Here is a 24,574-nt window from a genome sequence, read left to right as displayed (position 1 = left end):
GTTCTCTATATATTTTGGAGATCAGACCTTTGTCTGTTGCGGGGTTGGTGAAGATCTTCTCCCAGTCAGTAGGTTCCCTTTGTGTCTTAGTGACAGTGTCCTTTGCTTTACAGAAGCTTCTCAGTTTTAGTAGGTCCCATTTATTCAATGTTGCCCTTAATGCCTGTGCTTCTGGGGTTATACCTAAGAAGCGATCACCTGTGCCCATCTGTTGTAGGGTATTTCCCACTTTCTCTTCTATCAGGTTCAGTGTTTTCGTGCTGATAATGAGGTCTTTAATCCATTTGGACTTGAGTTTTGTGCACGGTGATAGATATGGGTCTATTTTCATTCTTCTACAGGTTGACATCTAGTTGTGCCAGCACCATTTGTTGAAGATGCTTTCTTTCTTCCATTGTATACTTTTAGCTCCTTTATCGAAAATGAGGTGTTCATAGGTTTGTGGGGTAAAATCCGGGTCTTCTATACGATTCCATTGGTCGACTTCTCTGTGTGGAAGTCAGTGTTTCGGTTTCTCAGGAAATTTGGGATCAACCTACCCCTGGACCCAGCAATACCACTCTTGGGAATTTACCCAAGAGATGCTCTATCACATGTCAAAAGCATTTGTTCAACTATGTTCATAGCAGCATTGTTTGTAATAGCCAGAACCTGGAAACAACCTAGATGCCCTTCAATGGAAGAATGGATGAAGAAAGTATGGAATATATACACACTAGAGTACTACGCTGCGGTAAAAAACAATGACTTCTCGAATTTTGCATGCAAATGGATGGAAATAGAAAACACTATCCTGAGTGAGGTATCCCAGACCCAAAAAGAAGAACATGGGATGTACTCACTCATAATTGGTTTCTAGCCATAAATAGGGGTCACAGAATCTACAATTGGCGAACCTAAAGAAGCTAAGTAAGAAGGTGAACACAAGGAAAAACATATCGTTATCCTCTTGGATAAGGGAAGTAGACAAAATTGCCGGGGAGAAAAGTGGGATCTTGGGGGTGGGGTGGGAAGGGGGTAAGGGGAGATGGGGTGAGAAAAGGTAGAAGGGAAGGAGGGGGGACTTGGGGAAATAGGAGGATCGGGATAAAGGAAGGTTGGATAGGGGAGCACGGAACCACAATCCTTAGTTAAGGGACCCACTTTAGGGTGGGCAGGAGAATTGACCCTAGAGGGGCTCCCAGGTGCCCAAGCTGAGGTCCCCAGTTAGTTCCTTGGGCAGCTGAGGATAGGGAACCTGAAATGACCCCATCCTAGCGCAATACTGACGAATATCTTGCATATCATCTTAGAGCTTTCATCTGGCGAGGGATGGAGATAGAGACAGAGACCCACACTGGAGCACTGGACTGAGCTCCCAAGGTCCCAATGAGGAGCAGAAGGAGGGAGAACATCAGCAAAGAAGTCGGGACCACGAGGGGTGCACCCACCCACTGAGACAGTGGAGCTGATCTACTGGGAGCTCACCAAGGCCAGCTGGACTATTACCAAAAAAAGCATGGGATAAAACTGAACTCTCTGATCATGTCGAACAATGAGGGCTGATGAGACGCCAAGGACAATGGCACGCAGTTTTGATCCGACGCAATCTGCTGGCTTGGTGGGAGCCTAGCCAGTTTGGATGTTCACCTTCCTAGATATGGACGGAGGGGGGAGGACCTAGGACTTACCACAGGGCAGGGAACCCTGACTGCTCTTTGGACTGGAGAGAGAGGGGGAGAGGAGTGGGGGGAAGGGGAGAGGGGTGGGAGGAGGGGGAGAAGAGTGGGAGGAGAGGGAGAAGAGTGGGAGGAGGGGGAGGGAAAGGGGAGGCTGGGAGGAGGTGGAAATTTGTTTTTTTTTTTTCTTTATTCTTCTTTTATCAATAAAAAATGTTTAAAAAAAAAAAAAAAAAAAAAAAAAAAAATATCACCAATCTTCACCAAAACCAAAAACCCTCCACAAACAGAGAAACAAACCAACTGTCAAGCAAAATATTTTTAATTAGTAGGCTGATCATAAATAAATCCACATAAAAGATTTAACAGAATTACAAAGAGCTTCGTGTTTCTTCTGTGGACTCAATTCATAATATGCATTAGTCAACCTCATTCCGTAACTGTGACAAAGCTGTCATCCAACAATGCAGCACGGTTTAGCAATTCGTGTTCTTAGTTACATTTTATATTTTCTTTACAAATGTAACACTTATGTACATTATATATATTTTTTCTATAGCTCATGTACTGAAACTCTAGTCCTTTCCAGGGAAAACGCTGAATTCACTTCATGAGTATGAATCATTCCTGTAAAATAATCCATACGAACAAGTGACGCAGAACCACTGCCCTTTGGCATCTCTCGTCGGAGCTCATGTCAGAAATGTCCTGTTAATTGTAAGAAGACGACTTTCTCTAGTTTAGAGTATGCCGCATCACCGCACAGTCCGAGCCTGCTGGCTCGCAGAAGGGCTGTACTGCTGCACTCCTGGAAACAGGCAGAGACCAACTCGGGCGCGCTGGGTGGATCAGCACTGTCTGGAGGACTCAGGCCCTCTCCCCTTCATCTCTGGCCCGAGCCTCAGACAGAGCGATGTGCGTCCTGTCTTCCAGCACCTCGCGTCAGTCTCCTGTGCTTCTCTATGGGTCGTGCTTTCTTCCTCTGGCTGTGGAGCGTTCACCCTGCTGCGCTCTGGTGGACTTCATTTGCAAATCTGCTGCTGAATGTGGATCAGAAACTCATAGTAAGAGAGTGCAGCCTCTGTGCGGTCTTCAATCAAATGCTGAAAAAATTCTGTTTTGGCAGGACTCTCATCTCTGAAAGGCAAAAAAACAGCATTTACTTAAGCACATATATTATTACAAAGGATACATGTACACTGTAGAACATATACACATGTGGAATGGAACACATAAGAGGTTAATCCAGCCACACCTGCGCCACCCCAAAGTCCTGAAATTTGAGGAGAAGCATAGGAAAGACGATGCCATCATAAAGTTACAGAAGACTTACTTTACTATGTGAAGGACGGGGCTTAGACTTACTTTACTATGTGAAGGACGGGGCTTAGTGGGCGGCTGTCTCTAAGCCATGTTATAAAGGATCTAGTTCTCTCCGATGAAAGCGTGTCTAGCTCTGGAAGATGCGTCTGGTAAAAGAAATATAATTAGAAAACACAAACATACACTAACGTTGAACATGCTCTTTCCTCTTCAAGCGGCAGTTCCTTTTAGTAAATACGACAGAACGGTTGGAACAACACAGCACGTAACCATATGCACTTGTATACACAGAGGTTCCCATGCATCCACAATGTACAGTTTTTTGGAGGAAAATAACCTAGCACGTCATAGAGAGTGTGATCTCCAACCTTTGCCATCTGGTAAATAGATGGGGCAGAATTGGAACTGAGGCTTCCAGGTAGCCAATCACAAGCCTGCATTTTGCCCCTAGCCCCAACAGAAGCAACCACAGGAAGGAAATTTTAGTTGTAGGAGAAAAAAGGTGTGTTTGCTGGTAAGTCTACTGATGCTATTTTACCTGCCTGCCTCATGGATTATTCTAGACAATCAGTAAAGCAACAACTGGTGTGCACTGGGACCTTTAGCACCCTGCTTCTCCAAGGGCAATGTGTAAATGAAGAGGGCTATCACTAAACTCCAAATCCACCTTAAAATTATACATAACTTACTTGAAAAATCACATTCTGAGAATTCCATTTGATTTTTTTTTTAAAGATTTACTTATTTTGGAGGGGGGGGGCTGGAGAGATGGCTCAGTGGTTAAGAGCACTCCCAGCTTTTCCAGATGACCCAGGTTCAATTCCCAGCACTCACATGGCAGCTTACAACTGTCTGGAACTCCACTCTCAGGTGATCAAACACCCTCTTCTGGTCTCCATGGGCACCAGGCAGGCATGCACATGGTTCAGACATACACACGGGCAAAACACTCACACATAAATAACTAATTAAAAAAAGAAAAGTCCCCTCCTTGGACCTGACTGGAAAAAAGAAAAGGTTTATTTATTTTATGTATATAGGTGTTTTGCCTGCATGCCATGTTCAGAGGCCAGAAGTGGGCATTACAAATGGTTGTGAGCCACCATGTGGGTGCTGGGAATCAAACCTGGATCTCTAGAGGAACAGTAAATGCCTAGATTTGACCTTATTTTCTAGTGTCTCTCACAAACAACCCTTTAGTCTCACAGGAAGAGGGGCTCCTTAGAAATTCTTTAAACAATGACACTTCAGCAGCTTCCTGAGGGGGGACAGCAGGTGCTGAGGTGCACTGCCACACTGACCACAGGCCGAGCTGCGGGCGCTGCTCTTCTCTCCTTAGTGCTCACACTTACAGTCCTGTTAAAGCCCCTTCTTCCAAACTCCCAAGTCTGCTTCACAATGACTGATGCTGACATTCTTGTGTGTGGCAAAAAATGAGAATCACAGCTGTACTAAGCAGAGCCCCGAGATGAAGTCCTCAGGCTGCACATCCAGCAACATGTGCTCCCACAGCTGCTGACAGTGTCTGGACAACACCAAATGGAACTGGTAAACTAAGTCAGATGCCACAGCACACACCTATAATCCTAGCACACGGGAACAGCAGACTGTCAACTGGGGCAGGCTGGTCTAGACTGAGTCCAAGTTAGCCAAAACTATATAAGGAAACCCAGTTTGAAAAAAGGGGGCGGTGAGAGAAGAAAAGGCAAACAAATAACACAAAGTTTATGCTAAAATGAAAGAAAACATATATATAAAAGATTAAACTTAATACTGTAAAAACCATTGACATAAAGTTACTGCCTCCAAGCCTAACACATGCTATGATCATTCTATCCGTCAGTGAGGAGAGATAACAAGACAGGTGGAACAATACCATGGCAAGTTAGGTCTCTGCTAATACCAATGAGTCTGTTAGCACTTCCTCAGGGGAGGAAGGGTACCCACGCCCTCTCCTGCCTCCCAGCTGTAGGTGACAAAGAAAACGAGAGGCAGGTAACTGAAGGGATCCACGAGTAAACTCCCCTAAGACTATCACCCATGAGGCAGGTAACTGAAGGGATCCACGAGTAAACTCCCCTAGGACTATCACCCATGAGGCAGGTAACTGAAGGGATCCACGAGTAAACTCCCCTAAGACTGTCACCCATGAGGTGGAGAGTCAGCCGTGTTGAGTCACCCACACTTTCGTGTGTAATCCCTCACCCATGTTCCTAGAAGGAGATCCACTTGTTCACCAAATTGGCTTGGTTGAAACTGATAATTTTGTCTGTCATCAATGTCCTATCCAGAGTAAATAAACATTTGTTTACCTTTCCTCAAGAAACTGACCAAAATCCATACAACAAAAATCCACTGACCATTTTCTGTGGTATTGCTGCAAAATCAGGGCACCCGAGCACATTCTCTATAAAGTTAGTGTCACAGCCTTTGCCGATCCAAACGTAAAAAACCTAAAAACCAAAGGGGTGGGGAGCAACAGAATATTAAATCTCTGATAAAAATCCATCACAACCAATTCTCTCCATTATCATACATAAAAGAGGGCATTCACACTGTCTCAAACACAAAAGCTAACAAACATAAAAGGGAATATATAATTAGAACATTGTGAACCAAGTTCTGAGAACCAAAAGCACTTCTATCTTCTCTGCTTATATTTCAAGGCTTCACTTGAGAGGCATTTATCTGGGGGCTGAAGAGATGCTCAGTGGTCAAGAGATGTGCCAGCATTGCAGACAACCCAGGTCTGGCACCCAGCAACACCATGGGGGCTCACAGGCATCCATACCTCCAGCTCCAGGGGGAGCCAATGCTCTCTTCTGACCTCAGACACCAGGCATGCATGTGGTGCATGTGCAAACATGTAGGCAAAATACATGTACACATAAAATGAAAATTTTAAAACTTTAAAAATATTTTTCTATGTGTATTAGTATTTTGCCTATAAGCATGTATGCATGCCTCTTGTGTGGGGTGTCCCCAGAGGCCAGAAGTGGATGTCAGAGCTCCTGGATCTGGAGTGACAGATGGTTGGGAGCTGCCATGTGGCTGCTGGGAACCAACCCAGGGTCTTCTGGTTAAGTGTCTTTAACCAGTGAGCCACCATCTTCCCAGCCCCCTTCATTTATTTCCCTAATAGGAATGTACTCCCATAATAAGACTATCTGCCCCCTAATTACTCTTTCTACTTCAACTTGTGAGCTCTGTGGAAGTTTACACGTGTTTGGACTACTGGTCACCCCTTCCACCACCCCTGAGCAGTGAGTGACTTCTCTAACCTCCAACCGTCAGTAGAATTTCTGACAATGGACAGAAACTGAACCACAAGGGAAATTCTTGAGGTCCATTTGAATTTTATGATTCTGATGATAAAGTTTCTGATGGTAGAATTTCTACTCTGAATACATATAACTCCATAATTTACTATTAATTATATTAATTGGTGTCCAAATATAGAGTCTAAAGTAAACTGGGCTCCCGGGCCAGTCAGGGACTCCTCGTGCCCCTGTGTGCCGGGCAGTACCAGGGCTAGTCTGTGTGTGCACTCTGCAGTCAGAGCATAGCTTTGTCAGCAGCGGTGCTTACTGAGCCACAGTCCATGAGGAAAGCTCCCTCTCTGGTCAGCTTCTCTGCAGACAGCTTCTGAAGCGGGGGCTGAGGTACTACCCTGTCATTAACATGGATGGCACCCTGAAAAGGAAAGGCAGAATTCAGTGAGTCATCTAGCATGTCACTGCTGTCATCAGCCTGGAGGAGTCAGTTACCACCTCTGTAAAACACGCATCTAGGATACACTTTAGAGATTGAAAATACATTGACTGTGTGCCACGGTTTTACAGTAGAATGAAGGTGTTCAAATCTAAAAAGTAAAAATGTGAAAATATAGATTTATATAAAATAAAAATGTTTCATTTCCTTCCCTTCTCAGGTCAGTGTGTATCAAGACTACCACAGCTGACCGCTGTGTTGCACATTCCCCCTAACAACATGATACTATGTATGGAACGAATGCTAGTCCCAAAGAATACAGCTTCAAAATGAAGAAAATTAAAGAGACTATACAGCTGTGCATCACTGTTATTATTGGAAAACAGACGTGGTTTGCTATGTAACTAATACTGCATCTGTCATATCATAAACAGCCAATACAAAATACAAATGGAGATCACTCTGTAGCTTAGCTTTGAATTAAACATTAAAACCAACCCCAGGACAAGTTACTTCTCACAGGAAACTATTTTTTTTTTTAATTTTTATTTTTTTTTATTTTCGAGACAGGGTTTCTCCGTAGCTTTTTTGGTTCCTATCCTGGAACTAGCTCTTGTAGACCAGGCTGGCCTCGAACTCACAGAGATCCGCCTGCCTCTGCCTTCTGAGTGCTGGGATTAAAGGCGTGCGCCACCACCGCCTGGTACAGGAAACTATTTTTAAACACTCTAACCACTGATAGCATCTGAAAGTCCTATTGTGAACTAGATCCCTAAAAGTCATTATTTGAATGTTTACCACTACGGGGAAGAAGAGAATGAAAAACTACTGAAAATACCTATCAGCTTAGGCAGAACATCAAGACGATGCATACCTCATCTGTCAACCTGTCTATCCTGTATAAGTTGGGATGAATCATTTTCATTAGATGAACCAGCGGCTGGGACTTCATCTGGCACATGGCATACACACGATCATCCAGGCGTGTGCTTGTACCTGTTCTAAATGCTTTCTGCAAGGAAAAAGACACATGGAGGAAGTAAACAGAAAACCGACTGCCGAGATTCAAGACGCAGCCAGTATTTATTTAATAGGTAAGGAAGTAGATCAGTTTTTCTAACTATTCCGTGCTTGTAAGGAAAACTCTGCTAGGTTAGTGTAAAGTGAACTAAGATGACACAAATACAACACCTTTAACAGGGACAAACAATGCAGAGACCTTAGCTCAGCGCCTCTTCCAGGAGCACACGTGAGGGTGGGCTCTGACCAGTTCATAATTCAAATCAAGGAAAAAGAACTTAGGCTTTGATAAGGGTCATGGCGCATCTGCACACCTCCGTATTCCACTCATTCCCCCTATTTTTCAAAAGTCTTACAACACCAAAGTACATAATTCCCTAGCTAACTATTAAAAACAGCAGTTTAACTTCTTTGTTCACCTGAGAGCTTGTAACGCACTGGTCAGCTATGAAATATAGAGAACTACCTGTTTGAGAAGCGCCAGAACATAGAGGGGGAGCAGCTTGAGCGAGCTTGGTGCTGTCAGGGAGGAGCGTGGCACACTTGACACCATTGAGCTGTAGGCAGACAGGGGGTCCACCACAGCATTCACCAGGGCATCCCTGGCATCTGACAAGCTTGATGACACCGAGCGGTCCACAGCTGCAAAGCGAGAGGGTACTCAGCCACCAGGTCCCAGTAAGTAAGTACTCTCTTCTCTCAGATCTCTCTCTCTCTCTCTCTCTCTCTCTCTCTCTCTCTCTCTCTCTCTCTCTCTCTCTCTCTCTTACACACACACACACACACACACACACACACACACACACACACACACACACACACACACACCCTGGAGGAGGGGTGGTATGGGCCAATGGACACAATCCTTGAGTCTTTGGTTCAAACCCTAGTAATGCCAAACGAAGTGTGGAAAGGAAAAGGAGGTCTTTCTGTAAGTGCTATTATAACTGTGCTCCAAGTTAGTAATAACAGCTGATTTCTCCAGTGTATGTGGAAAACAGCAAGGCTCACTGCATGTCTATGTTTATTCATAAAGAGACACATTAAAATCAATCCCTCAGGAATGTATTAATTACTGACGGCTTCTTTAAGCTTAGAGTAAAACACACTTTTCTGAGCACAGTCCTACGTCAGTTATGCATCAAATGTAGACATGTCACCATAACCATAATAAACACCCGCGGCAGTTTCATTACCCCAAAATTATTCCCTGTGGGGCTCCTTTGCAGTAAGGTTCTCTCTCTGCCCGCATCCTGGCCATCTAGTCTCCATCATATGAATGTCCCCTTTACTAAATGTCACATAAATGTCACATGGACACTTTGTGTCACTTAGCGTAACGCCTTTTAAAGCCACACTTGCTTAGCTGTCTGGCAGCTCTTTCCTGAGTCACACTCAACTGTGTGGACATGTGACAGCTTACATATTAGTCGAAGGAGATCCTGGTTTTTACAAATCACAACCCCTCCTAGTAGATTTTAAATTAGGAATTATTTTTAAAATATAAGAATAGCCTAATTCATTCTATAATAAATGAAAATGCATTAAAATGCTGTTTAAATTAATTGATGGATTTCTGAAGTTAAAAAAAGTAGAAAAAAAAGTCCCAGTTTTTTTTAATGTTAGAAAAGCGTATTGCACCTGCTCTTTCATGTTACTCACCCATGTTAGCCAGAAGGCAGATGGCAGCTTGCACGTCCACGCCTGCATACACATCTGCGAGTGAGCTCACCACTGGCAGGCACAGAGTATGCACTCTAATTCTCCGTTCACCTAATAAAATGGAACATGCCATTAAAGCACACTAGGCTGGAAAAGAAAGCAAACATATCCCAATTTCACACAAGTTACTGTTTTGGCTAGATTAAATCATCAATAACATTCTGAAATAGAAAAGGCTTTGTAATTAATATGTTTTGAATGTCTTATTTTTATTATTTCTGGTGCTTGGGATTAAACCCAGGTTCTCACAAATGCTAGGTAAGCATTATAGTGCTGAGCTACCCCCACCCTGTCTAGTTAGCATGTTTTAAATACAACATTCTCCAGAGACTGGACTGATGTTCAGAGGACAAGAACACGTGCAATTCCTTCAGAGGACAGAGGTTCAGTTCCCAGCACCCATATGGCAGCTCACAAATGTCTGTGACTCCAGTCATAGGAAATCAATTCTCTCTCTGGCCTCCACAGGCTGCACATACATACATACATATAGACAAGATATTCACACACATAAATTAAATACATTTTAAGAAAAGTCTCCAACCCTGTAAGCTATGAACATGTATTTTACATATAGTTAAAATGCTAGTTTCCAGCTTCTTTGATTTTTTCAAAGATTTTATTTGTAATTACAGTACATCTGTACATGTAAGTGTGTATGTGTCCACGGAGTCCAGAAAAGGGCGCTGGGTCTCGGGAGCTAGAGAAACAGGCAGTTGTGATCTGCTGTATGTGGATGCTGCGAACAGAACCCAACCTATGGAAGCAGCAAGTGCTTTAACTGCTGTGCCACCTCTCCAGAGTTTTCTAGTTTACCTTCATTATTGTTCTAGTTATACTCCATTGATTAAAATATGAAAACCGTGGACTGCCAAGGCAGAAATGAAGGCCTTCCTCTCGGCCGTTCTCTATTTTCTAGGCAGCAGTGCAAAGACAGTAGAAGGTCACCGTGCCTGCCAGAAACACATGATGCTAAACATGAATTCTCCACAAATTAAGGAAGTCACACGGCCCATGGCCCAGCAGGTAAAGGCATTTGCTATCAAGCATGCTGGCCTATGTCTGAGCTCTGGGCCCTCCCTGTGAAAGAGAGAACTGATTCTGTAAGTTTCTGCTGGCCTACACACGCACACTGTGGCATGTCTGCCTATCAGTGTACACACAGAGCAAATGAATAAATGTGATAAAATATTTTCAAGTGTGTTATTTGGGGCGGAAGATGGTGCAGTGGTTAAATGTGATTACTGTTTGAGTCCCAGCAGCCATATACTGGCTCCTAACCACCAGTAACTCTTAGGTCCAGGAAATCCAACACCCTCTTTTTGGCCCCCATGAGTCCCTGTTTGCATGTGATGCACATAAACTCACATGCACACACACATAAATAGTAATAAATCCATTTCAAGGTGTATTATTTAAAAATTCAAATGTGAGTTAAAAAGAGAAAGAAACAGAACATATATATGTAGTCAATTAGTGCAAATGCCATTACCATCACTGCATACCTTTCTTTTTCTCCTCTTTACTAAAAGCGGGGTGGAAGAAGGCTACAGGCGCTTCAGTTCTGACAACATACCTTTGCTTGATGTGTATAGTAGGGCTGTCTGGAAGCACACTAAGGAAGTGTCTGTCAGACTCTCTTCAATTGACAACTGCACTGCAAACCCAGCGTCGGGATTGATGTTGGCAAGAGAGAGCAAGTCAGTGGACCGGACGAAGAAGTTGCCATGGAAAGTATGCATTGACAGACCTGGGGAAGAGAGAGTTGGCATAAAGACAAGCAAGGGCAGCATCTTCACCATCAGCTAAAGCAGCTGCTCAGTGAGTAGCACCCCTGTGTAACTACAGAGTGAGGCTAGACTCTAGGAAGAGGTTCTAACTAAACAGTGCAGGTTCTATAGAGGGAACCTAGGTCCTATTTATACTACATTTATATCTAACCTTGCTATCATATTCTACATGCAGGTCTAACTCAGACATAAATATAATATGCAAAATTAAGAAACAGAGGGTTCCTTACCTTGGATTTAAGATGAGAGTCTGCCCCCCAAACACCCACATAACCAAAGGAAGTCACCAACTAAAAGCTGTTACAGGAGCGACCTTCCCTGTTTTCACTGTCGCTCTCGAATAACTTCTAATGTGTGTTTTCCTCCTGCTTTCTTGCATAAACAAAGATTTTGCTTTTATCCACTTATTCTAATTATTTAATGAAACTGGTCTATGATCACTCAATAACTGTATTTCAAACAGGGTTTGGCTGGATCTAACAGGAAGTTCTCTGTGATGAACAGCCACCCCACGGGTCTGGGAGCTCTTACAGCCTAACACAGGATTGTAATAGGACACACACTTTTCGCAAGTCCATACCTTTAGTACATCTTATTCTCATAACAGCTTCGAATCCAATTTTCCTAGTGAGGTACCGTTTGAGGTCTTTTTGTAACTTCTCTGCTTGTGAAGGATTATGAGTGGAGTGGAAAGATGGATAGTAGAATATGCACCCTGCAGAGTACTTGGACATGCACGCTTTAGAGAGAAAGACATTAAGTATTAGCTAGACAAGTCACCATAAACTACTGTCTAACAAGTACACACATTCCATGTTATGAAGAAACCATTCTGGGAAAGCCCAACATGGACAGGAATCAGACCTGAGATCTGAAACACAAAACACAACAGGCACTGAAGTTTACTGTTTAGCAGAATAGCTAAGGGATCCATGCTACAAAGCAGAATAGTAAGAGCATTTCTTTCGGTATCAGGCTGTAAAGTTCACTGGTAAATGTCATATACACTATCTATGTAACCTACGTGCCTTCCTCCCCCAGGACTAAGGATGCTGACTGAAGGACACAGCTTTAATTGTATGTTAGACATCTTTAAGCAGGTAATACAATGACATCTTCTTACCTAAAGAAGCAAGGTCAGAATACTGTGAACTTAGAAGGAACAGATCCACTGCAGTTTGCTGTCCTGAGCAATCTAAAGCAAGTTTCTTATAAAAATCAGTTGCTGGGCCAAGATGGTGCACCACCTAAGTCAACAGATCACAAGGTAAGAGCCTTTGGTTATATACACAGTAATGTCTCTTATAACAAGAAAAGAGATTTTTATTTTATTCCATTATCAACCAACCAACAGAGTATGGGTCCAGATTTCCAACAGTAATAAGGCCTAGTGTTTACAACAAGGAGCATGGCTCAGACCATTTCCCCAGCACTTTGGAAGCTGAGTAGGAGAACTAAGTCTTCAAAGCCAGCCTGGGCTACCAAGTGAGAACCCCTCACCCTCACCCCTAGTGGGGGAAAGGCACTATATGGCACACTGGTTTAGATTTTTATATAAGATGAATGATTCAATGCTCATAATACACACCCATAAGGTTTTCATTATGTATCTACCTGCTGGCTCCAGAGTGAGTGCTCCAGGATCTTATGGTCCTGTTGCTAACAGGATAAGGAAGGCTTAATGAGTCCCCCCAGCTACTGGACAGTTAATTGAGTACTTTCACATTTACGCACTCATACATACTTTAGAGTTCTGGGGATCTCAGAATCATGATGAAAAAGGCTAGAGCAAAAACACAGTCTATGTGAGTGAAGACAAATTAAATTAGTTTGTGCGTATTAACTAAGCATTAGTGCCTGGATAGTGAGACCACTGAAGGCTTACATTTTTCTCTACTAAGTTTTAGACAATGATTGGTATTCCCTCTGTAATCTAAAAGTTTATTCATAAGCATGTTAAATTATAATAGCTTGATTAAGTTTTTAATCTATATAATAGAAATGACACTGGAGACTAAAAACCAAGCCATAACTTTATCATTAAATAGCCATTCAACCTTCGGCAAGACACTACTTTGTTCATCTGTAAATAAAAGATAAGGAGTGTTTCTAAATATTAAAAATCTATGTATCTAGTTGAGTGCATTTATCTGCGTGAGTGCATGCATGCCACGCCGAGCTGCAGAACTGCTAGGACTACATATGTGTGCCACCACATCCAACGTTTGAATTGGTGAGCGGGCATGTACGGCCAGTGCTCTGACCACTGTGCCATCTCTTCAGGCCAAATTTTATGTTCTGTTAACTAAATAAAAAGAATACATCAACCCCCCAAATAAAGGCAATCTGGCTTAAATTCTTTTTGGTTTTATTACTGATGATGAAGCAAAGAGGAGGAAATGGATAATTTCAGTCCTCGGGAGGAAGAAAACACCAGTGGTTAAGTTACAAACACTTAACATGTAATACCTTGGTACTTGACCTCTGATTTGGATCTTCTCTGGACTGCAGAAGTCCTGCCCCCAGGGAAGGTAACTGTGTCTGAAATACAGATACTCGGCCACCCGTGGGAGACATTAGCTTGAAGGCAGCCTGAAGCGCAGGTCCGAGGGCACTGTGTGTTTCTCTGGTATTGAGGAACATATTTGGTAATGCGTTCAACAAGTCTTTTATAAGCTGAGGGAAGATTAAAGGTTGAATTACTGAGAGGGCAAGGTGGTTTTCTTCTCTAAAACATTCCAGAGTAAAGCAAGGCAACTCCATCTCTGGGGACTGTGCAGGAAGGACTTGGCAGATGCTTCCTATGGTGTCTGATAGCAATAGACCACTAAACAAATGTGAAGAAGGGAAACAGCTAACGTAACAAGAGTCTTGATACTTTGAGAAAACAAATTATTCTCACCTCTTTACTTTCATACAGATTCACAAGCAAACTATCTGGAGTGGGCAGAAAAACATCTACAGGGAAAAAAAAACCACTTCATCAGAACAGTCAAGAGGACATTATAAAGTAGCATGTTTTGGTTCTACAAGGACACTCGCTATGTGTATTATAATTCTGCCTTAGTAAACACATATACTCCACATATATACATCCAACACACACACAAACTTAAAATCAAGCATTTCAAAGAAAACAGCTATTTTAAACAAATGTCAAGGTACACCAAGTCATGCTCACAGACAAGATGGAACTTAAAGTTCCAAACCCACAGTTACACTGATGCTTACCATCTATATCAGATACAATCATCATCTGAGGCTGGGATAATCCTTCTTGTAAGTTGTAGAAATGAATAGTGCTGTCAAAAGTCATGAATCCTATTCTTGTCCGTGAGTCTCCAGGAAGCCTAGTGACAAAAATGGCAACTTGAAATTCAAAGTGCTCAGTCACACTGTTTATAAAATACTGAAATAGGCTAAGCCTAAGGATACAACACATAACTTTTTACAGGAGTCAGGAAAGGTATCTGAACCAGTACACAGGGAACAGAGCAGCTGTTTGGCATGTGTTTCTCAGTGCCCGTTTTAATGTCATTTAACCTAGGAACCCTCAGATTTAGCCATACTAGTGTCATCTAGGTCAGCTAGTCAGAGGGAGAGTTCTTTCAAAATATTAAAGCATTTATTATTTTATGAGTTAAAATATTTATGTTATTAAATCATAACAAGGAGTATAATCCTTATATTATACAAAATTAGGCAAACATTGCCAAATCTAACAAAACTTAGTAAAAAAAACAAAATAAAGCAAATCCATAAATTGTTCAAGAGTAATTCAAATGTACGCACACACTTATATACCCACATATGAATAAAATTATTCTTACTTGTCTAAGTTTTCTAATAACGACTGGCATAAAACCGACAAATACCCAGCCTCCACTGCATTATGAGACACATCTAAAACAAACAAGTAGACAGCAGGCTGCGGAGGACGAAGCTGCAAGAAACAAAGACATCATTTAGTTAGTGGACACACTTCCTTTTTCCTATCATTATGATTACTCTCTTTTTAAAAAATATTTATTTATTATGGATACAATATTCTGTTTGCATATATGCCTGCAGGCTAGAAGAGGACACCAGACCTCATTACAGATGGTTGTGAGCCACCATGTGGTTGCTGGGAATTAAAGTCTGAGAATAGCCATTAGTATCAGCTACTACATCATCCGATAGTGGCTGGATCCCAGAGAATAAGGGCAAGTGTCCAGAAGGGGCCTGTGATGGTGCAGGGTCCAGACATTCACTGAAGTCCATCTGTTAGAGAAGCATAGTGACACTCACAAGAGTAAAACGATGTGGTGTCTCAGATGAGAAGATTATGTGTTTATAAACGGTGTGAGTGGTGTGTGTGTGGGGGGGGGTGTAGGGCAGATCTGTGTTGCTCTTTTGCTCTTGGCTTGCGCGATGGAGACAATATTTGGGACTGAACCTGGTCAATAAGCCCCAATGATTTTCCTCTCTCCAACTCCTTCCCCTCATCACCAAGAGTTTGCATGGTTATGCCCAGCTTTTTACGTGGGTACTGGACTCTGAATTCAGGTCTCCACGTTTGTGCAGTGAGCACTCTGACCCCCTGAGCTATCTCTCCAGTCCCTAGATTAGGATTTAATACATCCCAGGACAGGAAGGGGCAAGAGGATGAGAAATGGGTGTATAGGTGGATAATATACTTATGCTAATAATATTTCAAGCTCAAGTTATAGTACAGGAAGGCTGATTGAAACTGAGTTACAGAAAAGAATGAAGGGCATATGGCATCGTTTTCCTTCCTTTATGTTCAGTCTCTAGGGCTGGGAGACTGAGCCCAGTATCTCACAAATGTGAGGCAAGAATTCTAACACTGAGCAGCAGTCTCAGTCCATAAAGGGTTTCTTAAAAATATGCCAACCAAAGGTCATGAAATCACACGAGAAAGTTGAAGCCTATTCGTGCTGCCTCTTAGCTTAAGATGCCTAAGGACTCCGGAGCTAAGAAGAACACGACAAACTCTAAAGGTGAGAACTACACAGTGGTGAGGGGGAAACTGGCCGTGAACACTGCAGGTTGGTCGACTTAGGCTAAGCCAATCATCAAAATCACAAAAATAAAAAGCCAGCACAATCCACAGCGCATCAGATGCTCCCAGCTGTCTCCCTTGACTTGCTGCAGCACTTGCCAGCAATCAAAAGTAAAAACAGCAGAGGGGAAAAAGGTTAGTACTATTTTTAATAAAAATGAGAAAACAAAAGAGTGTTATGTAACCAAAAACCCATTTTTATAAGTAGGAAAGAAGAAGATTTAGAATCACTATAAAGAACAGATGGAATTGTATGACTGAACTTGAAAAAGAAAAACTGAACAAGTTATTCATTCATCTTGCTCTGTACTGGGGGAGCCACTGAAGATGGTGATAATGTTCACACGATTCTATTTGTTACATACAAACTTTCATATTAATATTTTAAAAATATAGACTTCAAAATTTAGATGTTCTTAAAAGAACTGACTCATTTAATTGTGTTCCATAACCAGTTTGGACACTGAAGAGTTACCATGTAGTCCGAGGAAGCGATGAACTCCACAGTTGAATTCTGAACTTCTGGCCGTTTGTGAGGCTCTCCATAAGACCGAGTGAGGGGGTTGTACAGAAACTCTTCGGGAACTAGACAAAAGTAAGAAGCAAAGAGCATTAAGCAACAACTCACCAGGAGGTACACACCTTCATCACCAATACTTAGGATGTGTACTGAAAAAGGAAAGCCTTTAAACTTCTAAGCTTTTAAAAAAAATAAATTTTCTGAGAAAAACAGGACATGGGCAACCCTTTTCCTTAGATTCATGTCCTATTTATTACATCACACGATATAAAAAAAACAGACAAGCACAACTGGGAAGCAGCATTAGCAGAGAACCTCAAAAATGAGTTTAAAGGACAAGAAGATACGTGCCTGTGTGTGTCTATAACAGTCAGCCTGAATTCCCTGAACCAAACGCACAAGCTGTTGGTACATGTGAACACATGTGCCCCCGAGTGGCTTTTTAAAGTGACATTTCATTTCGTTTTGTTTTACTCTGCCCCGTCTCTCTCTATTGTCAAGTACCTCTCCAGAGGTCAGACTGAAGGCTCCCTTACCTGGGTTCTCTCCATTACATGTCTTGAAAGCTACTTTGAAAGCAATGAGGAGAAAAACTACAGAGAAAGGTGTCATACAGTGACGCTGACACTCACCATCATTAACTCTGTAGCACAGGTTGCATTTCCACCTGCGCTGATCAATGAAGGACACGAAGGGGTTGATATACGTCCGACACGATCGGCACCTCACAATGGTGTTTGATGTTATCACTGGCAATTGCTGGGAAAGAAAGTAAAGACCTTGTAGCAGCACAAAGACCACAGTGAAAACCAGGACACAAACACACCTGTGCCATGTACAAGACAGTATGTATGCTAGTAAACCTAGTGACATGCATGCTCAGCAAGTTGAGTGACTATCACTTTCCACAAAGGCAAGCCATACTGGTATAAAAACAGTCAGGAGCTGACCAAATAGCCTGGTTAGCCAAGAAAACAATGTTGGGACCTGTCAGCTGGCCTCAAGACTAGCAGCAACGGAGCAGCACACAGGACGGAAGAGGGTTCTGCTGTCTGCTGAGTGTCTGCCCCTGGTAGCAGGCAGGGGAGGCTGCTGCATAGCTGATAGCCATCCCACAGTAGACAAGAACAGAAGTCAGTGACACAGAAAACACACCTCTATGCTTAGTTTGGAAAAGAACTTCATAGTTAGTCAATTTAGAAAATACAGAACACATTAAAATATCACACACTATTCTATGTCCCTGAATTCAGCCATTATTATTTTATATGCTTCATTTGGAATTTTAAAAAAATCAGCACATAATTTTTGTATTTAAAGACTACATTACTATCCTATCGTAGTAATAGCTGCACACCACTTGTGAGGGAAAAAATGAAAAATAAACTGAAAATGAGAAAATGAAATTTACTCATAATTCTAGAACCTAGAGGACGGACATAACTATTAATACTTAGCATACATACTTCTAGAAGATATCCTATATGGAATCTGTACTTAAAGAAAAACTCTCAGCAGCTGGGCACAGTGACACACAAAAGGCAGGGTAAGGTGGAGCTCTGTGAGTTCGAGGCCAGCTTGTTTTACATAGTGAGTTCCAGAACTGCCAGAACTAAATAGTGAGACCCTGTCTTGAAAAGACAAAAAACAAAAAGAAAAAAAATCTCAACTATGCATAGAAGAATTGAACTGTTTTGGTTTAATGATAAAGGTTGCAATGGTGTTTAAATTACACTGTATTTACTGAATGAATAATCTCACAGGACTGGTTATGCATTATAATTACTTTATTTTCTAGTCACTGATATTTCCATCCATCCTAGCAGGCAAGTAAGCGTCCCATTAGAGAGAGAGAGAGACAGAGAGAGAGACAGAGACAGAGACAGAGAGACAGACAGAGAGAAATGTAGCTTAAGTATAAATGTCTCTGTCTAAATGTTTTTCTAAACCTTAAAATTTTAATTTTATTTTCTTGGCCAACCAGGCTATTTTGTCAGCTACTGCTAATATTATCTACACAAAGTGTCAAAAGGCGTGGCAGACTCTAGCAGGTGCCTATTAACCCAAATGTACCATAACACAACTGCTTTCGTTCAGCAGATCTGATGTTCTTAGGCTTCCCCACGGTCACAAGGTTATTTAGTGTCAATCAGACAACTCCCCTCTTTATCTGGATAACTGTTTAAAAACGACTCTTAAAGTTTACACATTGTCTATGGTGGCTGCAACTTCCAGCTACGACTAAAGGGCAAAGTGAGGCCCAGACTTTCTTGTCTCACAGAACTGGCTGATCACATGTCAGGCAGGCAGCACACAGCTGTGGTTCACATCTGCCCCACTGGGAGGAGATGGAGGCTGTGGCCACTGCACACCAGCGCCCGCACAGAGCAGGTGCGAGACCTGCTGACTGAGTCTTACAGAAGCTGTAGTTGTTAAAGGAAATGTATTACATTTTATTTATTTTGTATGGGCCACAATGTGTGGGGGTGTGCTTGTCACAGCCTGAATGTGGAGGTCAGAGGACAACTTGTGGGAGCCGGCTCTATCCTTTCACCACGTGCATCCTGGGTATCAATCACCAGCCCAGAAATGATTATTTCCAACTCTAACAAAAGACGACAAACATTCTCAGAAAACAAAGAAGTCTGGATACCTTGGACATGTACCAGAACCTAAGTATTTAAAATGTACTTTACCGTCAGGTCTCTGAAGGGATGTAACAACAATCCTAAGGGAAGCTTAGCTTTATTCAGTAAAGCCTGTGTCTGTGGGATATTTGTCAAGGTACATCGAAATGAACTGAAAAGACACAAACATGCAGTATGTTAGCTATCGGGCATCTGCACCTGCAAGAGCTGAGAAGCACTCTGCAGGTTACCACAGCTATGCGCAGGAGGAAGACCACTCGAGTAGGCATGAATGTAACAGAAGTCAAAAGCCCTAAATCAAGGAGCCCAAACATTTCCACAGTTGAGAAGCACAACACATTCTAAATAAACAACATGAGCACTGTGGAGCAAGGCAGCAGCCACAGCAGACACGCTGTCCTGAAGGCCGTGTCCCTGCTAACACACTCCTAACACAAGACTGTTCCAGTCACGGCTTCGCCTCAGGCCTAAGCCCACACACGAGGGATGGCATCTACCTGAACTCCAGGGTACATTCCCGCTGTGCTGGACATCTGGACAGGGAGGGCTGCTCCCGCAGGCCTGGTGCACTGCAGTACAGAATCGCACAGTGTTTTCACTCTCCCGAATCACAGCTTTCTGAATAGAATGTAAGTCTATGATACCACAGAGCTCAGGAAACTTGTGCTGTGGACTGCCTTACTCATATCTGGAAGGCATCCAGGAAATGTTTACTGACTCAAGGATGGGCCCTCTGTGTAGGTCCTAGTACCACAGGCTCCAGCGTCTAAAATGTTTCGAGTAAAGACAGGATGCTCAGGAGGTTTCAGATGCTGGAGTATTTCAGACTTGCCAATCAAAAATGTCTGACCAAAGAAGTGGATGAAAACATTTCAAAAGCTGGGAGCATTTTAGAGAAAGACTACTCCGCCTGAATTCCTAACTGACTGACAACACTGACGCTTAGAAGAGAATGTCTCCGCCTTAGAGCCACGCCCACCCAGAATCACATTAAAAGATTTGGGTCTATCCTAATCTAAAGACAGTACTAATCATTCTTTTTACTTTTGAAGAGTGCTACTTTCAAAAACCATAACCAAACAAAAAGCATATACACAATTCCCCTGACTACAAGAGTCCCTTAGTAGTCCAGACCTGTAAGCGGAAATTATCCTAACTCAGCATCCCAAGAGTTCGGACCACAGACATACACCACTGCAGCCAGCCAAGCTCTCACACACATGCACACACTACATTTAACTCCTAGAAAATGCGTAGCTATTCATTAATGCATAATCAACCCAAGAACAGCTTGGCATAGAGACAGGTAGCAGCTGTCCGACTATACTCCTTGGTGCTTTCATGAAAACCATCTTAGCACTACCTTTGCAAGAAAAGTCTGAAGAAGGAAATTTTCAAAGATGACCTTACTTAAAGAGTCAGGGGTTCTGGGTAGATGGCTCAGCAACAAGAGTGCTTGCTGTGCAAGCAAAGGAACTGAGTTCAAATCTCCAGTAGCCATGTGAAAGAGCAGGAGTGGCCAAGTGTGCCCGCTGTGGGGAGCAGAGACAGGAGGACTGCAGGGTGTGCTAACTGCCAGCCTGGCTCTAGGCTCAGTGAGTGACTGTCTCAAAGGAATACAGCACAGTGACAGAGCAGGACACCTGATGTCTTCCTCTGGCACGTGCCACCACAACCCCAAAACAAATACAATTCGCCACACACTCACAGATCACATACACAGACTCCACACACTCCCACACACAGTCAAACTGAGGGAAGCTTACATCTACTTCTATCCAAACCAAAACAGAAAAGCCTACATGAAGAAAATCACAGGACTGACACCACATGCCTATTTCTGGAGTCTGGAGTCATGCATTGTTTTCAAAGTTCTCTGATTATAAAACACTAAAGGAAAGAGTACCTACTCTGGGCTACAGTTTAACTTGCTGAGCTCTGCACTCAGGTTAGGTACAGGAGCCCAAACAGGAGTCGCAGGCAAGATATTCTTCTCCTGGGTGAGGTTCACAGGTCTGAGGCTTTCTGGCTGAGGAGAACTCTGTAGACTTAGTCCTCCTAGACCGGAGGACAGCTGGTTCACGCCCGGATAATGCTGAGAGAGAAAGTCAAAGCAAAAGGAGAATTATACAACAAATATGAAGACAAGTTTCTGAATGCTAGATTTTAATGCGAAGAAAACTCAAGATGGCAAGAGAATTTACATCTGTTCACTGTCATATCTTAACAGTCAATTTAAAGCATAAGTAAGCATTTATAGCAAAACCAAATTTATTCATAATGTCAAGCTGCTCAACATGAAATAATATAGTTTGCATTGGACAGGGATGATAAATGTAGAAGCATTTTCAAGTTCTATTACTTATCATGTTTCAGCGTGAGCCTGTGCCTTAGAATGAACATGTATCCAGAGTTCTGCTCCACTTTATACTTGTAGTATTACTAGGAGTTCAGAGCTTTCTCATTTTTCTTTTGTTTTGTTTTGAGACAGGGTCTCACTACACAGATCTGGTTGTCCTGTAGACCAGGCTGGCCTCAATGTCACAGAGATCTGCCTGTCTCTGACTCCTGAGTACTAAGATTAAAGGCATGAGCCACTCACTATGCACTTCATAGCTTTATCTTAGGCCAAATTAATTAATATTGTCATAATTTAAAACTACTCAATCTTTGAATTAAGTAAATCAAAAATTAACAAAAACAATACCGACATGTACACTTCTTTTGTTTTAAGGTCATTTGCATAAGCAGTTAGTTCTTTATGGACTTTCCCTCAAAATACTCTATTTATACAACCACAAAAAATATCCAGCCAAGGAGATAAAAAGCAATCCTTAAAGTTGAAGAAGTAAGTTCTACTACCATGAAAAATACTATTTTTCTAATCTTATTGCCTCTTGGGGTACGTATCAAAGGACAAAAAATACGATAAGACAAATCTTTAATTTTAGTATGTGATTCATACAGAAACGACTTTTCTGTATTTTCACTTTTGTAAACTTAAATTTCTTTTTGTGAATGAATGCTTTGTTTGCATATACGTCTGTGCACCACTTGTGTGCCTGGTGCCGTTAGAGGCCAGAAGCTGGCCGGGAGTTGCTTGTCACAATGGAAGTGCTGGGAATTGAACCCAGGTCTTCTGTAGGAACAGCCAGTGCCTTTAATTCCTGAGCTGTCTCTCCAGCACTAATAAAACAAGCCTTATATTTAATAATTGTACACTTGCAATAAAAAGTTGATGGTATTTTTTGACATTATTTAAATATATTAAGCATAGTCTGAACTCTCCATCTGTAAGCTACAAATAATAGATTCTTTCAACTGTGGACCAAAAATTGTATTATTTTGATATGAAAACTTTACAAAAAAGTATATTCAAGGATTCTCACTTCATTCTTCACCTGTAGTCAACATTTTAAATTAGTTTTCCACTTAATTCTTTTGCTACTATTTATATTATAATCTAGGATGAACACACCACTCTAACCACAGGCTTTTTAGCAAGGAAAGAACAAAAGAAAAAAAAAGGATCTACCGTTTGTCTACATACAGTAGACATCTGGAGTAGAAAGTACACAGACATCACCAAATGCTAAAACCTACTAGGTGAAAACTTCTACCGTATTCACTAAGGCAAAGATTTCAGTCAGATCCAGAGCTCATGGATGTGTCTAGTCTCACTAGCCAGCTTGCTCTGGGGATGTCAGGGCAGTGGACAGCCATGTCCACTCAGCACGTACATAGATGCTGGGATTCAAACTCCAGTCCTTGCCTGGCAAGTGTCTTATGACTGAGCCATCTCTCCAGCCCCCATGTTTTCTTTCTAAGCTAAGCACAAAAGGAAATGCTTTTGTCATTTTGCTCACTGCCCTATGTTCTATTTTCTTCTCAATAAATAAAAACAAGAACTACTTCCCATTCTAAAGACAGGTAAACTGAAAGGTTCTGAGAGACAGCCCAAGAAAGCCATCAGATGATCCTGAGCTACCACACTGCTGGTCTGAATGAAAAATCTCACTAGAGACTCACGAATTGAAACATTGGTTCCCAGTTGGTGGCATCATTTGGGGGATTTATGGAACTTTTAGGCCATGAAGACTCACTGTAAGTATGTTCCCGACAGCTGCTTTGAAAATGTATCACACCACCCCACTCCCACTTTGTTCCTTCAGTTTCCCGTGTCCCACGTCAGGAAATGAGATCAGTCAGCTTCCTGCTCTGGCCACCTCATCACATGTATTTCTCATTATGACTCCCCCCTGGGGACATAAGCCAAAATAAACTCTTCCCTAAGTCACTCTGGGTCACAGCATTTTATCACAACAGGAGAAAACTAACTAACGCAGCTACTGAGATCACCAACTAGAAAGAGAAAACTAACTAACGCAGCTACTGAGATCACCAACTAGAAAGAGAAAACTAACTAACGCAGCTACTGAGATAACCAACTAGAAAGAGAAAACTAACTAACGCAGCTACTGAGATAACCAACTAGAAAGAGAAAACTAACTAACGCAGCTACTGAGATCACCAACTAGAAAGAGAAAACTAACTAACGCAGCTACTGAGATAACCAACTAGAAAGAGAAAACTAACTAACGCAGCTACTGAGATAACCAACTAGAAAGAAAAAACTAACTAATGCAGCTACTGAGATCACCAACTAGAAAGAGAAAACTAACTAACGCAGCTACTGAGATCACCAACTAGAAAGCACTTCTGTTCATAGCAGAGTATTCAAGTAAAGAACAGAGTCTAAAATAGACATTATGTTACATTCTCTTATTTTATGAGGTGAATGGCACCTTAGTGATATAAAATTTTAAAAAAGTTAATATTAGGGGCTGCAGAAGTAGCTCACTAGTTAAGAGCACTGGCTCTTCAAAAGGATCCAAGTTCACTTTCCAGTATCCATGTTGGAAAGCTCACAACCGCCTATAACACCAGTGCCAAGGGGCCCAATACCCTCTGTGTTTATCCACACATGGCAGATACACAGAAATAAATTTTAAATTACCATTTAATTTCCTGATTATAAAAAATACCTGTACAAAACTGCAACAAACCTAAAGATACAATAAAGAAAACCCAAGTTATAGCCAGTTTTTTTTCTCATC

General features: G+C 42.1%; 1 protein-coding gene across 4 annotated transcripts in view; it reads right to left on the bottom strand.

Annotated features, from left to right (window-relative positions):
• Positions 1–1,964: 1,964 nt before the first annotated feature.
• The window catches only part of Sec24b (SEC24 homolog B, COPII component), a 63,456-nt gene continuing 40,846 nt past the window's right edge, over positions 1,965–24,574 (bottom strand). For all 4 annotated transcript variants that reach the window (XM_075981334.1, XM_075981336.1, XM_075981335.1 and 1 more), the window contains 18 exons: positions 21,368–21,552; positions 19,506–19,608; positions 17,442–17,568; positions 16,765–16,874; positions 15,055–15,167; positions 14,456–14,574; positions 14,127–14,182; positions 13,694–13,900; positions 12,348–12,471; positions 11,805–11,963; positions 11,011–11,184; positions 9,375–9,485; positions 8,179–8,354; positions 7,567–7,704; positions 6,570–6,674; positions 5,342–5,434; positions 3,024–3,127; positions 1,965–2,795 (listed from right to left, as the gene is read on the bottom strand). In XM_075981334.1, the coding sequence (XP_075837449.1) occupies positions 2,681–2,795; positions 3,024–3,127; positions 5,342–5,434; positions 6,570–6,674; positions 7,567–7,704; positions 8,179–8,354; positions 9,375–9,485; positions 11,011–11,184; positions 11,805–11,963; positions 12,348–12,471; positions 13,694–13,900; positions 14,127–14,182; positions 14,456–14,574; positions 15,055–15,167; positions 16,765–16,874; positions 17,442–17,568; positions 19,506–19,608; positions 21,368–21,552 (2,319 nt within the window). In that variant the 3' untranslated portion in view covers positions 1,965–2,680. The remainder of the gene's footprint in view (positions 2,796–3,023; positions 3,128–5,341; positions 5,435–6,569; positions 6,675–7,566; positions 7,705–8,178; positions 8,355–9,374; positions 9,486–11,010; positions 11,185–11,804; positions 11,964–12,347; positions 12,472–13,693; positions 13,901–14,126; positions 14,183–14,455; positions 14,575–15,054; positions 15,168–16,764; positions 16,875–17,441; positions 17,569–19,505; positions 19,609–21,367; positions 21,553–24,574) is intronic.

The sequence above is a fragment of the Microtus pennsylvanicus genome, chromosome 7 (assembly GCF_037038515.1).
Source record: "Microtus pennsylvanicus isolate mMicPen1 chromosome 7, mMicPen1.hap1, whole genome shotgun sequence".
Taxonomy (NCBI): domain Eukaryota; kingdom Metazoa; phylum Chordata; class Mammalia; order Rodentia; family Cricetidae; genus Microtus; species Microtus pennsylvanicus.
Note: the sequence above shows the minus strand (reverse complement) of the source record. Positions and strands in the feature narration are given on the sequence as shown.